At 42.2% G+C, this 16,710-nt stretch overlaps 1 protein-coding gene across 1 annotated transcript; it reads left to right on the plus strand.

The window, feature by feature from the left end:
• The first annotated feature begins 10,107 nt into the window (after nt 1–10,107).
• On the plus strand, nt 10,108–14,570 carry si:dkeyp-121d2.7 (uncharacterized). Its single transcript, XM_015940928.3, has 5 exons — nt 10,108–10,276; nt 10,661–10,979; nt 11,855–12,132; nt 13,243–13,354; nt 13,456–14,570. Exons 2-5 carry the CDS (start codon nt 10,682–10,684, stop codon nt 14,478–14,480), a joined length of 1,713 nt encoding a protein of 570 aa, XP_015796414.3. The 5' UTR covers nt 10,108–10,276; nt 10,661–10,681; the 3' UTR covers nt 14,481–14,570.
• The last annotated feature ends 2,140 nt before the right edge of the window (nt 14,571–16,710 follow it).

A 16,710-nucleotide genomic window follows, 5' to 3' on the forward strand; every position in this document is an offset into this window, starting at 1 on the left:
TGGAAGCCAGCAGCCCACGCAGCAGACAGAAGCCGCGATTAGACAGAGATGCGCAGAGCTGCGGGGAGGGGAAAAACGGGTGGAAAACATCGGTCTCCCTAGAGCTCCACAAGCCGATAGTCGGAACCCAGCTCCACCAACATGTTATATTTCAACCCATTTTCTATAGTGCAGCATTATCACAATGTAGTTGTGAGCCTGTGTGTGTATTTGTTAGCGGCTCCGCCCTCTCGGTCTGCTAGGCTACAGCATTTGTTGCATTTTTCAAACAGGAAGTGGGAGTGGAGTAAGAATCTGGTAGGGGATGACTCATTCTGAGTTATTTAATAAAAACAGTACAAGTGAAAGATGGAGAATGTCACTAAAAATTATTAAATACTTTGGCTGCAGATCAAACTACGACTCAAAATTCCAGTTTTTCATATTGACCACATCCAGAAAGTCATATTTTAGTTATTTGTTTTTTATGAATTTTCCTTCTGTTCTCATTTTCCTCATATCCTCCTCCATCCCAGCTGGCATCTGAGTTTTAACTGTTGGTTTTGCAGGCAGGGGGTGAGTCACACAGCTGGTGACTTTGAGTTAGGAGTGATTTTAATAACTAAATTCACTTGAAATGATTTTCTTCATTGTCTCTGCAACACAATCTTTCAGACTGAGGTGATGACTTTTTTTAGTGAAGCCTGGAACAAAGATCTATGAGTTTTAATTCCCTCATTTACAAAGTGTGGAACTCTGTCAAACAACTTTTATCTCAGACCTTTAAATCTGACAAACTTTTTCCTGATATTTATTCAGACGTCTGCAAGTGGGCCAGTACGCAACAACAGGCATCACCGTATGGGATGCCAATAAATTGCAGGTGCAAATTGTTTAGCAGACTTTTTTTTATGTTTAGAAATTTTTGCGCATATTTTCCTGTATTTAGCAACTTTCATCACATTTAAAATAATGCTCAAATGTCACATCATTTCAGCTAAATGTTAAATCTAAACTTACATTTTAAATGTAAATCAGAATGTAAAATCTAAACCTAAATCTAAATGCCAAGCGTAAATGTTAAATCTAAACATAAATCCAAATTTTTAATCTAAATGTAAATGTTAAATTTAATCCAATTCAACCCATCCTTTCCACGGAGCTAGCTCTGTGGTCACGTGGGTCTGATGCTAATTAATTATACAGAATTTTAGGCTTTTAATACACTTAAACAGAAGAGTGAGAAAAAATCACCCCCTCAGAGTTGTCATGAGTGTAAACTAGATAATTTAAACCAAAAACATGTTTTGGTACCAGGCTGTAAACATGTTTATTTCTGCTGTGAAATTGGTATTTTTAACATGGGAGTCAATGAGGATTTGCTCGCTTCTGACACCAGCCCCCAGCGGATGAGGGTGGAACTGCAATTTTTGGTACTTCCGGGTTGGGCTCAATTTTTGAGCAGCATTGTGGGGGCTTGGTTCTGACTTTGACTTTGGACTTTGGGTGGCAAGGGAGAGTAGCGCCCCTGGTGGGGGACGGGAGTCTCCCCATTTGTGAAATAGGTATGGACAGCGTCCCTAGGTGGCGAATAAAGAGATCGCCCTCGTTTTCCACCAAGACACAGAAAACAAGAGTTTTTTGAAGAATTAATTAATGACTCAGAACCAACACGAAGTGGACAATTTTCATAAAGTCTGGCTGGCACGCCAATATGTAGGGTTTAGGAAATTGAGTGCTTTAAGAGCTCAATATATATTACCTCTACTTACGACCAATAAGGTGTGATACTCTATCTAAATATAGAATATCAACCCTGCTTGGTCTGTGTGTGTTTATCAGAAGATTCTAGGATTCTTTGTTTATTAAGAAATTGTATACACTTCGTTTTGATTCAGAAAAGAGTCACGCTTATAAAAGTAAGAATTTATTTAACCAACAATTAAAACTTGACAAGTTAACTATCATGTAATGTGATACTGTGAACTAGATGTGATGTATGAAACCTATGTGTGAATGCGATGTTATCAGAACTTCGGTATCTAGGAGAGCTGAGTTCTGGATGTAAAAGTATTTGGTTTGCGTTAAGCCATGAAGTTGATTATTATCAAAAGCACATCAGACTCTGTCTGTGTGTCTACTTCACCCATTCTGAGACCCCCTTGGCGGATCCGAAGGTCAGAGAGGTCGGATGACCTCGGGCGACGAAGGGCTGTAGAATACCGTGGCACAGACTCTTCAGTCCAGAGATGTGTCGGGTCACGACAGATGGATGGAACCGCGCATCTGGGACTCTTTAAGGAGTCGGAACGATATCAGCTTGTTCTGCAGATACTGTTGCTGTATCAGCTCTGTAGGTGCAAAAAAGGTTTTGACGACGTGTCAAAAGCTTTGATGGGTTAAAGAGGGTTTTGCTTCAGATGGCCGTTCTGAAGCTTTCTCCAGAACTATTGAACCGCTGAGCTGAACTGAAATGATGAATCACCCGAGTGATCCAGTTTTAATGTTCTCGTGTTATGATTTGTGTAGCCAACCAGAGGTTGACAAGTGTAGGAATATATTACCAAGAGTCTCAGAAACACACGCCTTCTTTGATATCTTCTTCTTCCAGCTCTTGGAGAGTACAGACGCTTTTTTCCTCCTCTCCTCCCTATCTTATCCCCAAGGCTCTTTGTCTGTCTTTGGGTGTATGGCGCTTCTGCATTTTTTCTGGAAACGGGAAATTATTAAACATGGACCTGGTCAGTTGGTCTCTCAACGCGATTGACAAAAAACGTTCAACGATGAGAATAGGAGAAGGAGCTCCCCGCTGCCCCTCTGGGACAGAGCCAGCTGGGCATATCATGGACTCCTGGAAACAGTGGAACCTGATCTTCCTCTCTCAGCTGTCTGTAGAGGATTCTGAAGACGTCTGGATATTCATGGTGTTGGTGTCAGGTTTCTTGCTTTTTGGCCTGAGCGGTTACCTGGCTTACCGGAAAATTAACGAGCTGTCAAGGAATATTGGCTCAATCCCGGAGCTCAGGGATGGATTACACCGCACAGTGAATGCACAAACTCACATAATTGTCGAGATGAGACCCTACCTCCCCACCTAGTGAACACTTATGTTGTGTAATGTCTGAAGTCTGTTACATTTCTGTCTGAGGTATCTTTTGCATAGCAAAGCTGCCCTTCCTGTGGAGGGTAACTCTGAAGTGCCTTTTTTTCCTCCACCTGACTCAATCTTCATGTAAACCCTCTGATCGCTATTAAGGTAGCGCGACTCGGGTTGCAAATGACCTCGGTCACCAATTCTTGTCATGTGTCTATGCATGTATGTCTGATCTCAGAATTGTGTACTGAAACTCTAATTTCCCTCTGGGATTAATAAAGTATCTTTGAATTTGGATGCTCTGATCTGGGGTAAAGCCTATTTATGTGTCATGAGTTTAACTTAACCTTACTTTGTTCTTGTGTGAGTGCAAATGGTGATGACCTTGTCATATAAACATGCTGTTGCATATTTCAATCACTAATCATAACATAACATTCATTTCCAACTTCAATCATTGAGCACAGATTAATGAAACCTTTCATCATATAATTATTATGAGTAGCAATAAACCAACATTTATTTAATGATTATCTAGCTTATAAGTTTTAGAAGTTCATATTTAATTTAGGAAATCATTCTTTGATTTAGCAACTGATCCGAGCTGCGAGCGTTAAGCATGAAGAATCCTGTAGGGCAATAAGGATGGACCTTGAGGAGAGAACATCATTGTTGACAATTCGTTATATGTGTTCAGAGCTGCAGAGACTGAGCTCCAGCTGATGGGATGAAGGCAGGCTGATTTAAAGGGAACACATGCAGTCTTGTGTCTCCTTTTTGACCAGATGAATGGTCAAACTGTGCCTAAAAACTGACCATTGCTGGATGTTACACTGCATACTGAGCAGTAAACATCTCTGCCTGAAGTCATCTCTTTCTGAGAAAGACACACACACACACACACACACACACACACACACACACACACACACACACACACACACACCTGACAGGCTTGAGCTGCCCCGCAAGAGGACAGCAGGCTGGATGCAGTATCAGAGATAGTCTCCAAAAGCAACATGCTCACTGTAACGGCTCCCGAGGCTCATTTGATGTTTGGTGTAGAATAAAGGCCATGTTCCAACTGATGTTCAACCGGTAGTTTAATCTCTTCTTGACCAGAAAACACCGTGAAAAACTACGGTGAAATACACAATAAAAACAGATACTTTCTTAGTAAAATAAAATTTGCTTTCCAAATGTTATCAGGGGCAGGTCCCAACAGACTACCAACACTGTAATAAAATTTACTTAAATTTATTCAACAAAAGATAATTTAAAGAAACAGGAAAATAGATACAAAAAGGGAGTCGGGCCTTAAGACTCTACCCAGATCTTTTGGTCTATATGCAAGGCTGGGCGGACCACCCCAACTCAAACAAAACTGCATTAATGGACAACAGGAACAGTTCAGTTCCTGTAAAACAAAACATATTACACATCAAAACAAACATTCAGTACACACCATTAAAACCCCATCCCTTCAGTTAACACACATCCTTAAAATACCTGATGCGCTGAACCCCACGCCCCAACAGAAACACATTGCTCACCCTTATTGTGGCCACACAGCAACATCCACAACACTAGCATTACCAACAGATAAAAAAACGGTCTACATTTCACACCAAGAACACTTTACCTACATTACCACAATGCTTTTCCTGCACAGAGCCTTAGTGAACCCCAGCACTGCTGGCTACTACTGACAAACATTTCACCCCACTGCCACGACTAGAGCTATTTATCAGTTCCCATCATCAGTGGAGTATGTCAACCACCTGGTGGCAGCTGTGGCCAACCCCACCAGGCGCCACTGGCTACACAAATAAAGCATACACATAGTAAGATACATAAACATACCGTGTGCGCCTTTCTACCCATCATTCAGGAGCAATTGTGGTCCATATTTCACATTTTATTGACTCTTGCTGACTCTTTGATGCCTCTCCAGTCCTCGTCGAATGTGCAGCTCAACTGAAAAGCGCTCACCTTAACTAGCAATTCAGTTTAACTGAAATGCTACTACTTTAACTGGCAATTCTCAAGTCCACCAGAAGGTGGCAGCAATGTGACCAAAACATTTAAATAAAATGTCCTTTTTAAAGGGGCATTATGGAAGTTTGACAGCCAAAACATGTATAGAAATAATAAATGTCTTCTTCATACATTCTCCTGCAATGCCCTGGTCCTGTAGAATGAGCCCTTGCATTTTTACTGTGATTACCTGTTTTTCTGTAAAATCACAGAAAAAGAGAGATGCTCGGGTCGAGCAGGCTGCTTCATGCGCGTTCACGCTCAGGCATCGCCCGTAGTATTTGCTATCCATAGCTTTAGCAGCAGAGGTAGTGCCAACTCAGCGACTTTGTCGCTGTTCCTCACGCCTAGTGATGAACCTAGCTACATTTCTGAGGACCCTTAGCCACTTTCTTCTAGATATTTCCTGCAAATTAGCAACAAAATAGCCATTTTCGCTCCGAACCGTTCTTTGAACGTTGTTTCAGCTGTCATCAAGGATATAAGAGCTACAGATACAAAAAGCATTACTGGTGCTTTATCTCAACTAGAAAGACAATGGAATCCAGGGCGGAAGATCCGGGCTCAAATCTAGATGTGAACAAAATTTATTTAGAGTTTATTTTTTACATAAATGGTATATTTCTTACAGTAAGATGCCCAAATTTTTATTTGAGACTCGCCAAATGGCATTGAATTCACAGATATAAAAAGATGTGGGTTCAACTTTCATTTTGGATCAATTTTTCAAGCAATGGAAGGGAATGATCTGAGCATGCAGGAGGACTGACCCATCTTAAACCTTTGTCGGCTGTGCTGAAGAGAAAGGTACAGAACCAAATTATTTAATTAATTAGCTGCACGTTCTCCTGTCCTCTGTCCTCCGGGCCACACACACACACACACACACACACACACACACACACACACACACACACACACACACACACACACACACACACACACACACACACACACACACACATGGAGCTGACTGTCAGCTGTTATTTTCGTTAAGGAGTGTGCACGTACAGCATGCGCGCCTCGTGCACAAGCCTACTATTGAAGCTGCCGTTACGCTTTTTGCCTGAGGGGGCAATCGCGAGCATAAAAATTCAAACCTCCGTAAAGTCCCTTTAAAAGGAAAATAGTCTTTATAGGAATTTTATTAAACTACGAACTAAGGAAGCTGAAATTACTTAGATATAAAGTTTACTAAAATAAATTAACTGAAATAATAAGAACTAGTAAAAAGATAAATTACAGAAAAATCCTAAATGAAAATAAGAATAACTTAAAAGGTGTCTGGGATATACTAAGAAATCACAATATAACTATAGACACATTACTTTGTCTGTGTGTGTGTGTGTGTGTGTGTGTGTGTGTGTGTGTGTGTGTGTGTGTGTGTGTGTGTGTGTGTGTGTGTGTGTGTGTGTGTGTGTGTGTGTGTGTGTGTGTGTGTGTGTGTGTGTGTGTGTGTGTGTGTGTGTGTGTGTGTGTGTGTGTGTGCTCTGTCTTCTCGATCCCCAGTGAGTCGTGGAGGATGGCTGCTTATACTGAGCCAGGATTCTTTGGAGGTTTCTTCCTGTTAAAAGGGAGTTTTCCTCTCCACTGTCGCTTTATGCTTGCTTAGTACGAGGATTGCTGTAAAGTCACACTAGTCAGTGACTTGATGCAATTTGCTGGGTTCCTTATATAGGAAACATTATTTCTGATTGGCTTAATGAACTGTCCTGAATTGGAATGTTTATTATGTGAAGTGCCTTGAGATGACTCTTGTCGTGATTTGGCGCTATATAAATAAACTTGAATTGAATTGAATTAAACAAATTAAGGAATGGTGGGACAAAGAAAATACTATACCCTGAATACTTTACTGATAATCAAAGTGATATTTATGATAAAATAAAAGTAGTTAATAGAATGAATGAATATTTTGTGAATGTGGGCCCAGAGCAGCAAATATACCAAGCCAAAAATACAGACAATAAGTGAACCATTGATAAAAAACAAACTACCCCGACTCATTCTTTTTAAATAAACACGAAATACAAAACCATAGTCAGTACGGATTCAGAGAAAAGAGGAAAACAGCACCGATGAAATAATTAACACATTAAATAAAGGTAAATATGCTATAGGAGTATTTATAGATTTTAAGAAAGCTTTTGATACAATAACCCTTTGATGCATGAATTATGAAATCTTCAACCATGATTTTTTTTAACATTTTTTTTTTCATTTGTCTTTAGGTGTGAATGAAACAAATTTCAACAAATATTTTTTGTAAAATTTTGTAATTTACAAATCATTTATTACATGTCCACCTCAGTGGACAGCGTGCATTCTGAGCATGAAATATGTTGGCTTGACTTACTGAAGTCCAAATGGAGGGGCTCACATGCAATAAAGTCTTCAACAGCTGTGCTTAATAGCAAAAACAAATAAATAACAATTTTGAGTACCTGTCCACTGTAGTGACCATTATGCATCAAAGGGATAAATCACTCAATTCTCATAAACAAGCTACAACAGTACGGCATTAGGGGAATAGCACTGGACTGGATCACCAATTATTTATCTAAGAGACAACAATTTGTGAAAATGGATTATGTCACTTCTGAAAGTATGCATGTATGAAAGTATGCAAAGTATGAAGCAACTGTTGGACTGTAAATCACTCCATATTCTGTATTGTTCATTAGTTCTGCCATATCTCACTTACTGTATAGAACTTTGGGAAAACAATTATAAAAATGCACGACACCCAACATCAGTATTGCAAAAGAGGGTAATACGTGTCATTCACAAAGTTGGGTATCTGGATCATACAAATTCTTTGTTTTTACAGTCAAAATACATTAAACTTCAAGACCTGGTTCATTATCAAACAGCTCAAATCATGTTTAAAGCTTGTAAGCACTTATTGCCACCTAATATTCAAAAGCTCTCCAACCAGAGTGATGAGGGATATCAGTTACGAGGGACTAAAAATTTTAAAATGCCTAGGGTAAGAACCACTAAAAGGAGTTTCTGTGTATCAGTATGTGGTGTGAAACTGTGGAATGGGCTGCAGGAAATACAGCGTCCAAATGTAAACAAATTTAAATCACTGTATAAAAAAATGATAATGAATGGATATGAAAATGAGGTTCTCTGAGGTTATGGAAACTATGATGTTGTCATTATTATTTTGCTGTTGTTTATGTTATTATTGTCATTGTTATTATTGTTATTACTGTCACTAGTAACATAAGATGTCAATGCAAAATGCTCTCATTAGTAGCTGCATATATATATATATATATATATATATATATATATATATATATATATATATATATATATAAATTTATTTATTTATTTATACATATATTAAATAATATGTATGTATGTGTATATAAGTATATATGAATATGTTTATAGATAGATAGATAGATAGATAGATAGATAGATAGATAGATAGATAGATAGATAGATAGATAGATAGATAGATAGATAGATAGATAGATAGATAGATAGATAGATAGATAGATAGATAGATAGATAGATAGATAGATAGATAGATAGATAGATAGATAGATGGATGGATGGATGGATGGATGGATAGATAGATGATAGATAGATAGATAGATAGATAGATAGATAGATAGATAGATAGATAGATAGATAGATAGATAGATAGATAGATAGATAGATAGATAGATAGATAGATAGATAGATAGATAGATAGATAGATAGATAGATAGATAGATAGATAGATAGATAGATAGATAGATAGATAGATAGATATATGCAGCTACTACTGAGAGCATTTTGCATATGTATGTATGACAATCCAGACTTTTCTCATGCATCGTTCCACAAATGTGGAATGACCTTCCAAGCACTACCAGAACAGCGGCTTCCTTTTCAATTTTCAAGAAACTTCTGAAGACCCTAGCCTGGCAAGCCAGTCTAAATAAATGTATTTTATTTGCCTCCTGTAGTTGGAATCATAATCATGCTGATTATGCCTGGCATTTGTGCCTCAAGCCTCAGAAGTTTTCTGATTAGACCCGGATCCCAAGACAGAAGAAATATTGCAGGTTCTTCATCCAACTGAAAATGTTTTTACTCTATTGCAAAACAAGTCACAAAAAGTAATTTCTGTTTGAGATGAAAACACTCTTTTTTTATGTTTCAAATAAAATGACCATAATAAATGGGTCCCAGAGTTTAGGAACCTTTCTGTGCTTGAATGAGTCCAAGGGCAGCATTTTAGCAACAAAACATTTATAAGAAAATGATCAGATACTGATAATGATCAGACCTGACACTGAGAAAACAAAAATTATCCAGAGAGGTCCCCCCCCCCCCCCCCCCCCCAAAGAAAACCAGTAAAAGTCTGTGAAAATGTGAAGAACAGACAATGTGTGTTATGTGGAAATGAAGTAAAAATGACATAATGTGGCAAAGATTGGTTCCTGCGACCACTTTAAACAACCCTGGAGCTTTTTGCCGATTGTCGTCAAATTACATTTGTCAACGCTGTAGTATTATCTCATAGGGGACACTGCAACCCCACACTAACTGATCCAGCCAGCTGGATATGAAATATGTTTCAGTGTAACCTTCCTTTAATAGTGACTGAAACAGACTCTATTGTGATTTTCTCACTGTAAAACTTTCACAATAATCTTACATACTGCACCTTTAAAAATACTTAGAAACACATTCTTTGAAAGTTTTACTTGAAATTTTATTTGAAAATGAAGATTATGGAAATAAAAATATTTAGGCTTAGTGAAACTCCCATGTTAGTGTGTCTTTGCTGTATATTTCGTTGAAAATCCACTTTCCACTTATTCTTTATTTGGGTTTCATGCTAAGTTTGCCACTAACAGTATGGTGACGGCATTGACGAATGCAGCAAACGAGGATGTTCGCACTTTACAGAACGTGATTGCGCGTCCTAGTAGGATAGTTACGGTACTGGGCATGCGCAGTGTTCCCAAGCATCATCAACATTGAAGGAGGCGAGGACGGGAGGAAAACAGTGGCAGCAGGAGACCTGAAGTTGGTCGGCTCCTTCCCTTTGTCGCCGTTTCTCTGTGCTTATACAACACAGTTCCACTGTAATCCGTGAAATCATCCTGCGTGATTTAATTTTACGCAGACAATCCTCCTGATATTGGCAATCAAAAGGTACGTATTCGGAGCTAAATTAGCTAGGCTGCTAGCACTTTTCAACGTTACCGAGAGGCTGCTGTTTCCTACCAACAACTTATCGATAACTGAGCGACAAGTTGACCAGCAAGCCGACAAGGACGGCGTGTATGTTTGAGCTACAACGTGACTGTGGCGCCGATTACAACATCAGAAGTGATTTAGTGTCTTTAAATTCTACTACATATTTTTAAATATGGTAAAATCATTAAGGTTGATTAGCAACAAGCTAACTACTTCAGTAACGGGTGCTTAGATCGTGACGTTCGGTATTAGATACGATTACCTTTAAGGATCTCTGTATCATGTAGCAAAGATGTAATTTAATGTTCGATTAACAACATGGGTTCGTCTGATCCACAGCTGTCCGAACCTGCAGGCAGGATGATGATGGAAGAATCGGTGAGCGCCTTTGAGACGCATTTGACAGCCGTCATGGACAGCTTGATCCGCGCCTCGGTCTGTGAGATCACCAAGCTCTTCCAGGAGACCGTGAACGACTACCTGGTGGAGCTGTCCCTCAACAGGAAGGAGAACGACGCTCTGAAGCTGCGGCTGAAGTTCACCGAGAGCAAGCTGAGGACCGAGCGCATGTACGGGATGGGCTGGGCGGCCAACCGCCGCAACGCCGGACTGGAAGAGGGGTCTGGAGGGAGGCACAGGCGGAAAGTTGACCTGACTCGTGAGTGTTTGATACGAGCTGAAGCTTTCCAACTCAAACCACATTAATCAGTGTGTTTTTAATCAGAGGAGGGCTCGAAGCATTCTCTGACACACTTGTTTTGTTGGAAACCATCTGGCAAGAGCTGATCTCTCCCTCCTCCCTTCCTCCTCTGCCTCCTCCTCATGATCTCTCCCTGTGTCCTTCACCTCCCCCTCTCCTCTCTTTCCACTGCATTCTGTTCCTCCCACTTCCTACTTCCTCTCCTGCTTTGCACTCCTCTCCCTCCCCCAACCTCCTTCTGTCTCTCTCCAACTCTCCCCCTCCCCTTCCCTCTCCTCCTCCTCTCCTCCTCCCTTCCCCCACCTCCTCCTACTCTGTTCACTCACACACGTACTCCCCTGCCTCCTCTCCTCTCCTGCTTCTCTTTCCATAATTACACACTCCCTTTTTAATTCAACTTCACTCCTCTCTGTCTCTCCCTCCCCTCTTCCTACTTCTTCATCCTGCCCCCATTCTCGCTACTTTAACATGTCCTCCCTCTTCTCCTCTTCCTCGCCAATTCCTCCTCCCCTCTCTCTTGTATTTGTCACATTTTTCTCTCCATCCCTCTCCTCCACGTCCTTCTACGCCCCCTCTCCTCACTTGTTCATCTTGCTCTCTCCTTCCTTCTTGATTCCTTCTCTTTCACCTCTCCAATCCTCTAATTTCTTCTTCTTCCTCCTCCTCATCATCTCCCACCTCTCCACCTTCCTCTCTCCTTCATCTTTTGCTCCTTGCCGTCCAATCATCTCCTCCCACTCATCTCTCTCCCCCTCATATTTCATCTGCTGTCCCTCTGTGTCCTCTTGTCTCTCCATCTCCCGCCTTCATCACCCTCCCTCCTTTCTCTACAGGAGGCAAGTTGAAAAAGAGCCCAGCAGCAGCAGCTCATGCCAAAGGCTGGCCTGGGGGTGTGTGGGAGGAAGGAGGCGGTGGCGGGGGAGGAAGCGGTGGAGCTCTGGGCTTGGGAGCAGCAGCAGGAGGAGGAAGAGGGGGGAAGGAGGCCAGGGAGGCATATCTCGTCAAGTTCCCCCAGGATGAAGAAGACGAGGGAGGGATGGTGGATGATGAGAACGGGGAGGGCAGCCTCAGCGGTGAGGAGGAGGAAACGGCCAACATCAAAGAGGAGGAGGTGAGGGAGACGAGCTTTCTCAGAGGAGGAGAAGTAGGAGGAGAAAGTGGCAGAGCATCTCTGCTGCTCAGCAGCTTCTCAATGTTGACACAAACACAGAAGGATAGCAGAGAGAGAGAGTTCGGCCTCAAATCACTCAAATCAAGTCCATCCCTTTAACATTCAGTTTCCAGAGGAGCTCGTTGAGTTTGGAGTGCTTCAGATTCCAGCTACAGCCAGATTTTAGGCTCAAACACTTCTGGGGGGGGGGGATTAGTTTAGTCATGTGGCAGTGGTTGTAATCATCTCAGAAGCGTAAATGTGTACTTAATAATGTAATTTCAGCTTTAATAATTTTCATTCTTCATCAAATCTGCTGATTTTAGAAGCATTCATGTCAGCATGTCGGTTATCGGCCATAACCCTGATATTAACATCGGATATCGGCCCAAAAATGTCATATCGGGGCATCGCTATTTCACACATCATTTTTCTCATTCCAGCCTAAATCTACAGTAGCAGGTTTATTTTAAGCTTGTATAAATGTTTAGTTTCAAACTTCTGATGCTGATTTTTGTGGTAATAGATGTTTAACCAGACAGTTGTCGAACAGTTGCCTTCCAGTAAAATCTGTTTGGTTTTCTCATGAAGGTTTAGAGCTCCTCCATCATCCAGCTCTACTCCAGAAATGGCTCTGGGTTTATTTTTCTACGTTGTACACAGCTTTGCAGCTCTGTGCACAAACATTTCAACTCTTGAGTTCTCTGATCAGGAAGCCAATTGCTGTTTGTTTGGGCAGCAATATCTGTTAAGTATTTACAAAACCTTTACATTCTCATAGCATAAACTTGCAAACCTGCCTGACCCCGATTATCTTAAGGTCTAAGGCCTTAGAAAAAAAGCGTTTTAGGGTTTAAAATATCTTGTAACACTTGAATATTTCATTTGTATTCTGCTCTTCTCATGTTGTACATCTTCCTCCTTTCTCTCCTCACCTTTATGGTGAACTAACAGCGGTGGTTCAGAAACAAAAGCTGTTGTAAATCTAAACCGTTGTGTCGCTCAAATGTAAATGTCTTCTACTTCCTGGAATCAGCTGTTTGCCCAATAACGCCGTTCTATTCTGTGTAGTTTTTCCAGTCAGAAGGCTTTCAGCCTGCTTCTCTCCATCTGATCAAGGAGGCTTTGAAGATGAATCAACCCAAGCAGAACCTTCACATTAGCAGTAAAACCCAGGATGAAGGTACTGATCCCAGGAGGACAAGTCAGAAAAGGTTTCAGACTCTGGTAGTTAAAAAGGAATGTCCTCCTCGCATAACCTCCTCCTTTTTCCTCCCTTTGCAGAACTGTCACATAATCCCCCGACTCTTAATCCCAGACAGAGGGAGGACAAAGACTGGGTGGTGGACTCTACAGAACCGTCAGAGGAGGGCATGACGGTGGATGAGCTGCAGGGTCTGGAGTCTGCTCTAAGAGTCGAGAGAGGCCGTGAGCAGGCCGCCAGAACGAGTTCACAACCAGAGAGGGCAAGAGGGGGTGACATCAGCGGGGCCCCAAAGTACATTGGTCTGGATGGAATGGAGCAGGGGGAAGAACTGGATCCTCGGCCCCCCACTCTGCAGAGAGAGGACCAGGTAGGACAAGGCCGGCTGAAGGAGGGTGTGAGGGCTGCAGTAGAGCTGAGGCTAGGCTGGCCAAAGAAGCTGAAGGAGGAAGACTCTGTTGTAGTTAAATCTGGAGACGATGTCATGGATCATTCAGAGTCCGAACTGCCTCACCTGTCTGCTCCAGGAAGCGTTGGGGAGAGCGGAGACGAGGACGGAGGGGTGGACCTGCTCCACTTCTGCCCACAATGTGGAGGAGGCTTCACCTCCGAAGCAGAGATGGATGAGCACCCCTGTCCACTAGGTGGTGCCCACCCACAGGGCAGCGGGTCAGAGGATGGCCTTTTCCCTTGTGCCCACTGTGGGAACACGTTCAGTCACGCCTGGGCTCTGAAGAACCACGAGTGCGCCTGCGCCGCCGAGAGGCCGCACTGCTGCGAGATCTGTGGGAAACGCTTCACGCATTCACGCTCGCTGGAACGCCATCATCTGGTGCACACGGGCGAGAGGCCGCACCGCTGCCCACAGTGTGGGCGCTGCTTCAGTCGTCTGGGCAACCTGGAGCGGCACCAGAGGATCCACACGGGAGAGCGACCGTACGGATGTGAGGCGTGCGGGAAACGCTTCAGTCGAGTGGAGTACTTAAAGAGACACCAGCTCATCCACAACACAGAGAAGGCAACGCTGCAGTGTTCCAACTGTGGGCGGGGCTTCTGTGAGGTGGAGCAGCTGAAGAACCACCAGTGCTTTGAAAATCCATGTTAGGCATCATAGAGGTGTCAGCTGGTGAATGGGACAGATCCTCAGTGAGGGGGAACGGTGCATATGTGGATGAGTTTTGCTGGCAAGAATTCACCTGTAAATGCTTCTTTATTGGGGGGGGGGGGGGGGGGGGGGGCTGACTCAGTCGTTTTGAAACGTGTCGAGCTTCAACTTATTTATAATGAAAATTACTTTGTGCATTTGCTTAGCAATGATGTTTTCTGGCTGAATCTTTAAGGGTTTGTATGTTTGTGTTTTTGTCACAACAGTTACATAAATAAACCATGATGTAAGGCGCTCTTCCAGGGTCTTGTCTTCTCTGGTTTCAGGGTGATTTCTTCCCACAGCTGCACATGCGGGGAGTTATTTTCCGAGGCATTCCTTTAGGATGAGCAGCAGACTACAGGTACTCGGGATCAGTCATTCATCAGCTTCAGTTCACTTCCTCTTAAGCATTCCTCCAGCGATCGCATACACATAACCAGTGCGGTGCGTTTTGGTTTTTATCATTTCTTGCTCCTGTTGAGCTCCTGGACCCATTTTTTGGCCTTCGCGGGGTGAAAGAGGTCTTATTCTGGTGTATTGATGGTTTAGTGATCCCTGACATTTGTGTTCCTCCCCTATTCACTGAGCAATGTTGAGAAAAACTTTAAATTATATTCAAGTTTCATCCTTACTTATTAACAATAACCAAGGGGGGCTTTTTAAAGTCAGTTATACTGTTTGGAGGAGACTCAAGACTGTGGACATCAACCACATACGGTACTTTTATATGAGCTGGTGTGTATTCCCACATTTTACCTGCAGCTCATTAAACAAAACGTATTCACTGAGGCTGTCGGGTTTCTCTAGATGAAGAATGCGGCAAGATTATAGGTTGGGACAGCCTGGATATGTGAGAGTTATCTTTGTGGCACTTGTAGATTTGGACAGCTGTAGCTCAGGAGGGAGAGAAGGTTGCAGGTTCAATCCCAGCTCCCACCAGAGAGTGCTGTTGTTGTGTCCTTGGGCAAGACACTCAACCCTCCTTGCCTGCAGGTGGTGATGGGATGGACAGTGTGCCCCAGGGCAGCCGTGGCCACGTCTTGGCTCATCCCCACCAGCACGTGAATGGGTGAATGGCTGGTGTGTGACATGTGTTCTCTGCATGTGACCCATCCCCTGGGGAAGACGTGTGCTGCAGACATGGCTGTTCTCAGGATCATTTGGTGGGTTAACCTGCCCCCCCAATAGAGCCCTTTAATGCTGAGCGTCAAGCGCAGAGGCTCTGGGTCCCACATTTAGTCTTTGGTATGACCTGACCTTGGATTTAAACATACAATCTCTCAGAGCGGACACTCACACCACTAGGCCACTGAGCTGGAATCAGCATTCTGAAAAGGTTTTGCTGATCGATCCAGAGCCCATGCCACAGAAACATGGCAGGAGAAACAAAACTGCCCTGGAGGAGTCCTGGAGAAGCTTGTTCTGTGGCTTTGGGGTGACAGTCTCTCTGCTCCTTTAGGACAAGTCTCATCAGTATGTTTCGCCCAGCCTGAGACGGGGGAGGTGTGTGGATTTTGCAAATCTCACATGAATTATTAATTAGAAAGATTCCAATCAAAATTTCATTAACATTTTAAATATTTTCTGACTTCTGGGTCATAATTATTAACCAAAATGTAAACAAAATAAAACTGTCAAAGTTTCTTTTTTTTTTACCTCTGCACACCCTTTCTGCAAAGGAGGGTCTAATAAATATTGAGATGATTTATATTTTGTTGAGCCCAAATTTATGCACAGTTATTAAACACTTTCTATAAATCCTAAAAGCTTTGTTCTACTTCTTACGTCTCCTATATGATACATTTAACAGATTTTTTTTAATCGTAACAACCAACGATTTTTACAGGTGAAAAAAAGATTAACATGGCTGCCCCAGACTTTCGCATCCCACCGTGTTCTAATGGCTAAGAGAACAAAATGTTATTCCAGCTTTCAGACACTGGAGGGCGATAAATCCCCGTTTTCATATTACGACCTGGCTTTCCATCCCCCATAAATTTAATTGCTTTTAGCTGTTTTGTATTTACAAACATCTGTTTTATCGTGTCTTATTTCTTGATTACGTTTTTAGCTTCATGTATTACCTGTTCAGCACTTTAGTCAGCTCTAATGCTGTTTTTAAAATGTGCTTTATAAATAAACCGGAACTGAAACAGAACAGTGTAGCTAGTTTAACTCTCCTCACAAA

This window comes from Nothobranchius furzeri, chromosome 1 (assembly GCF_043380555.1).
Source record: "Nothobranchius furzeri strain GRZ-AD chromosome 1, NfurGRZ-RIMD1, whole genome shotgun sequence".
Taxonomy (NCBI): domain Eukaryota; kingdom Metazoa; phylum Chordata; class Actinopteri; order Cyprinodontiformes; family Nothobranchiidae; genus Nothobranchius; species Nothobranchius furzeri.

Excerpts from the sequence above, each read along its gene's own strand:
- si:dkeyp-121d2.7 (XM_015940928.3), top strand. The coding sequence starts at position 10,682 with ATGATGATGGAAGAATCGGTGAGCGCCTTTGAGACGCATTTGACAGCC. Across the intron at positions 10,980-11,854 it reads GCGGAAAGTTGACCTGACTC|GAGGCAAGTTGAAAAAGAGC; the intron begins GTGAGTGTTTGA and ends CTTTCTCTACAG. Across the intron at positions 13,355-13,455 it reads CAGTAAAACCCAGGATGAAG|AACTGTCACATAATCCCCCG; the intron begins GTACTGATCCCA and ends CTCCCTTTGCAG.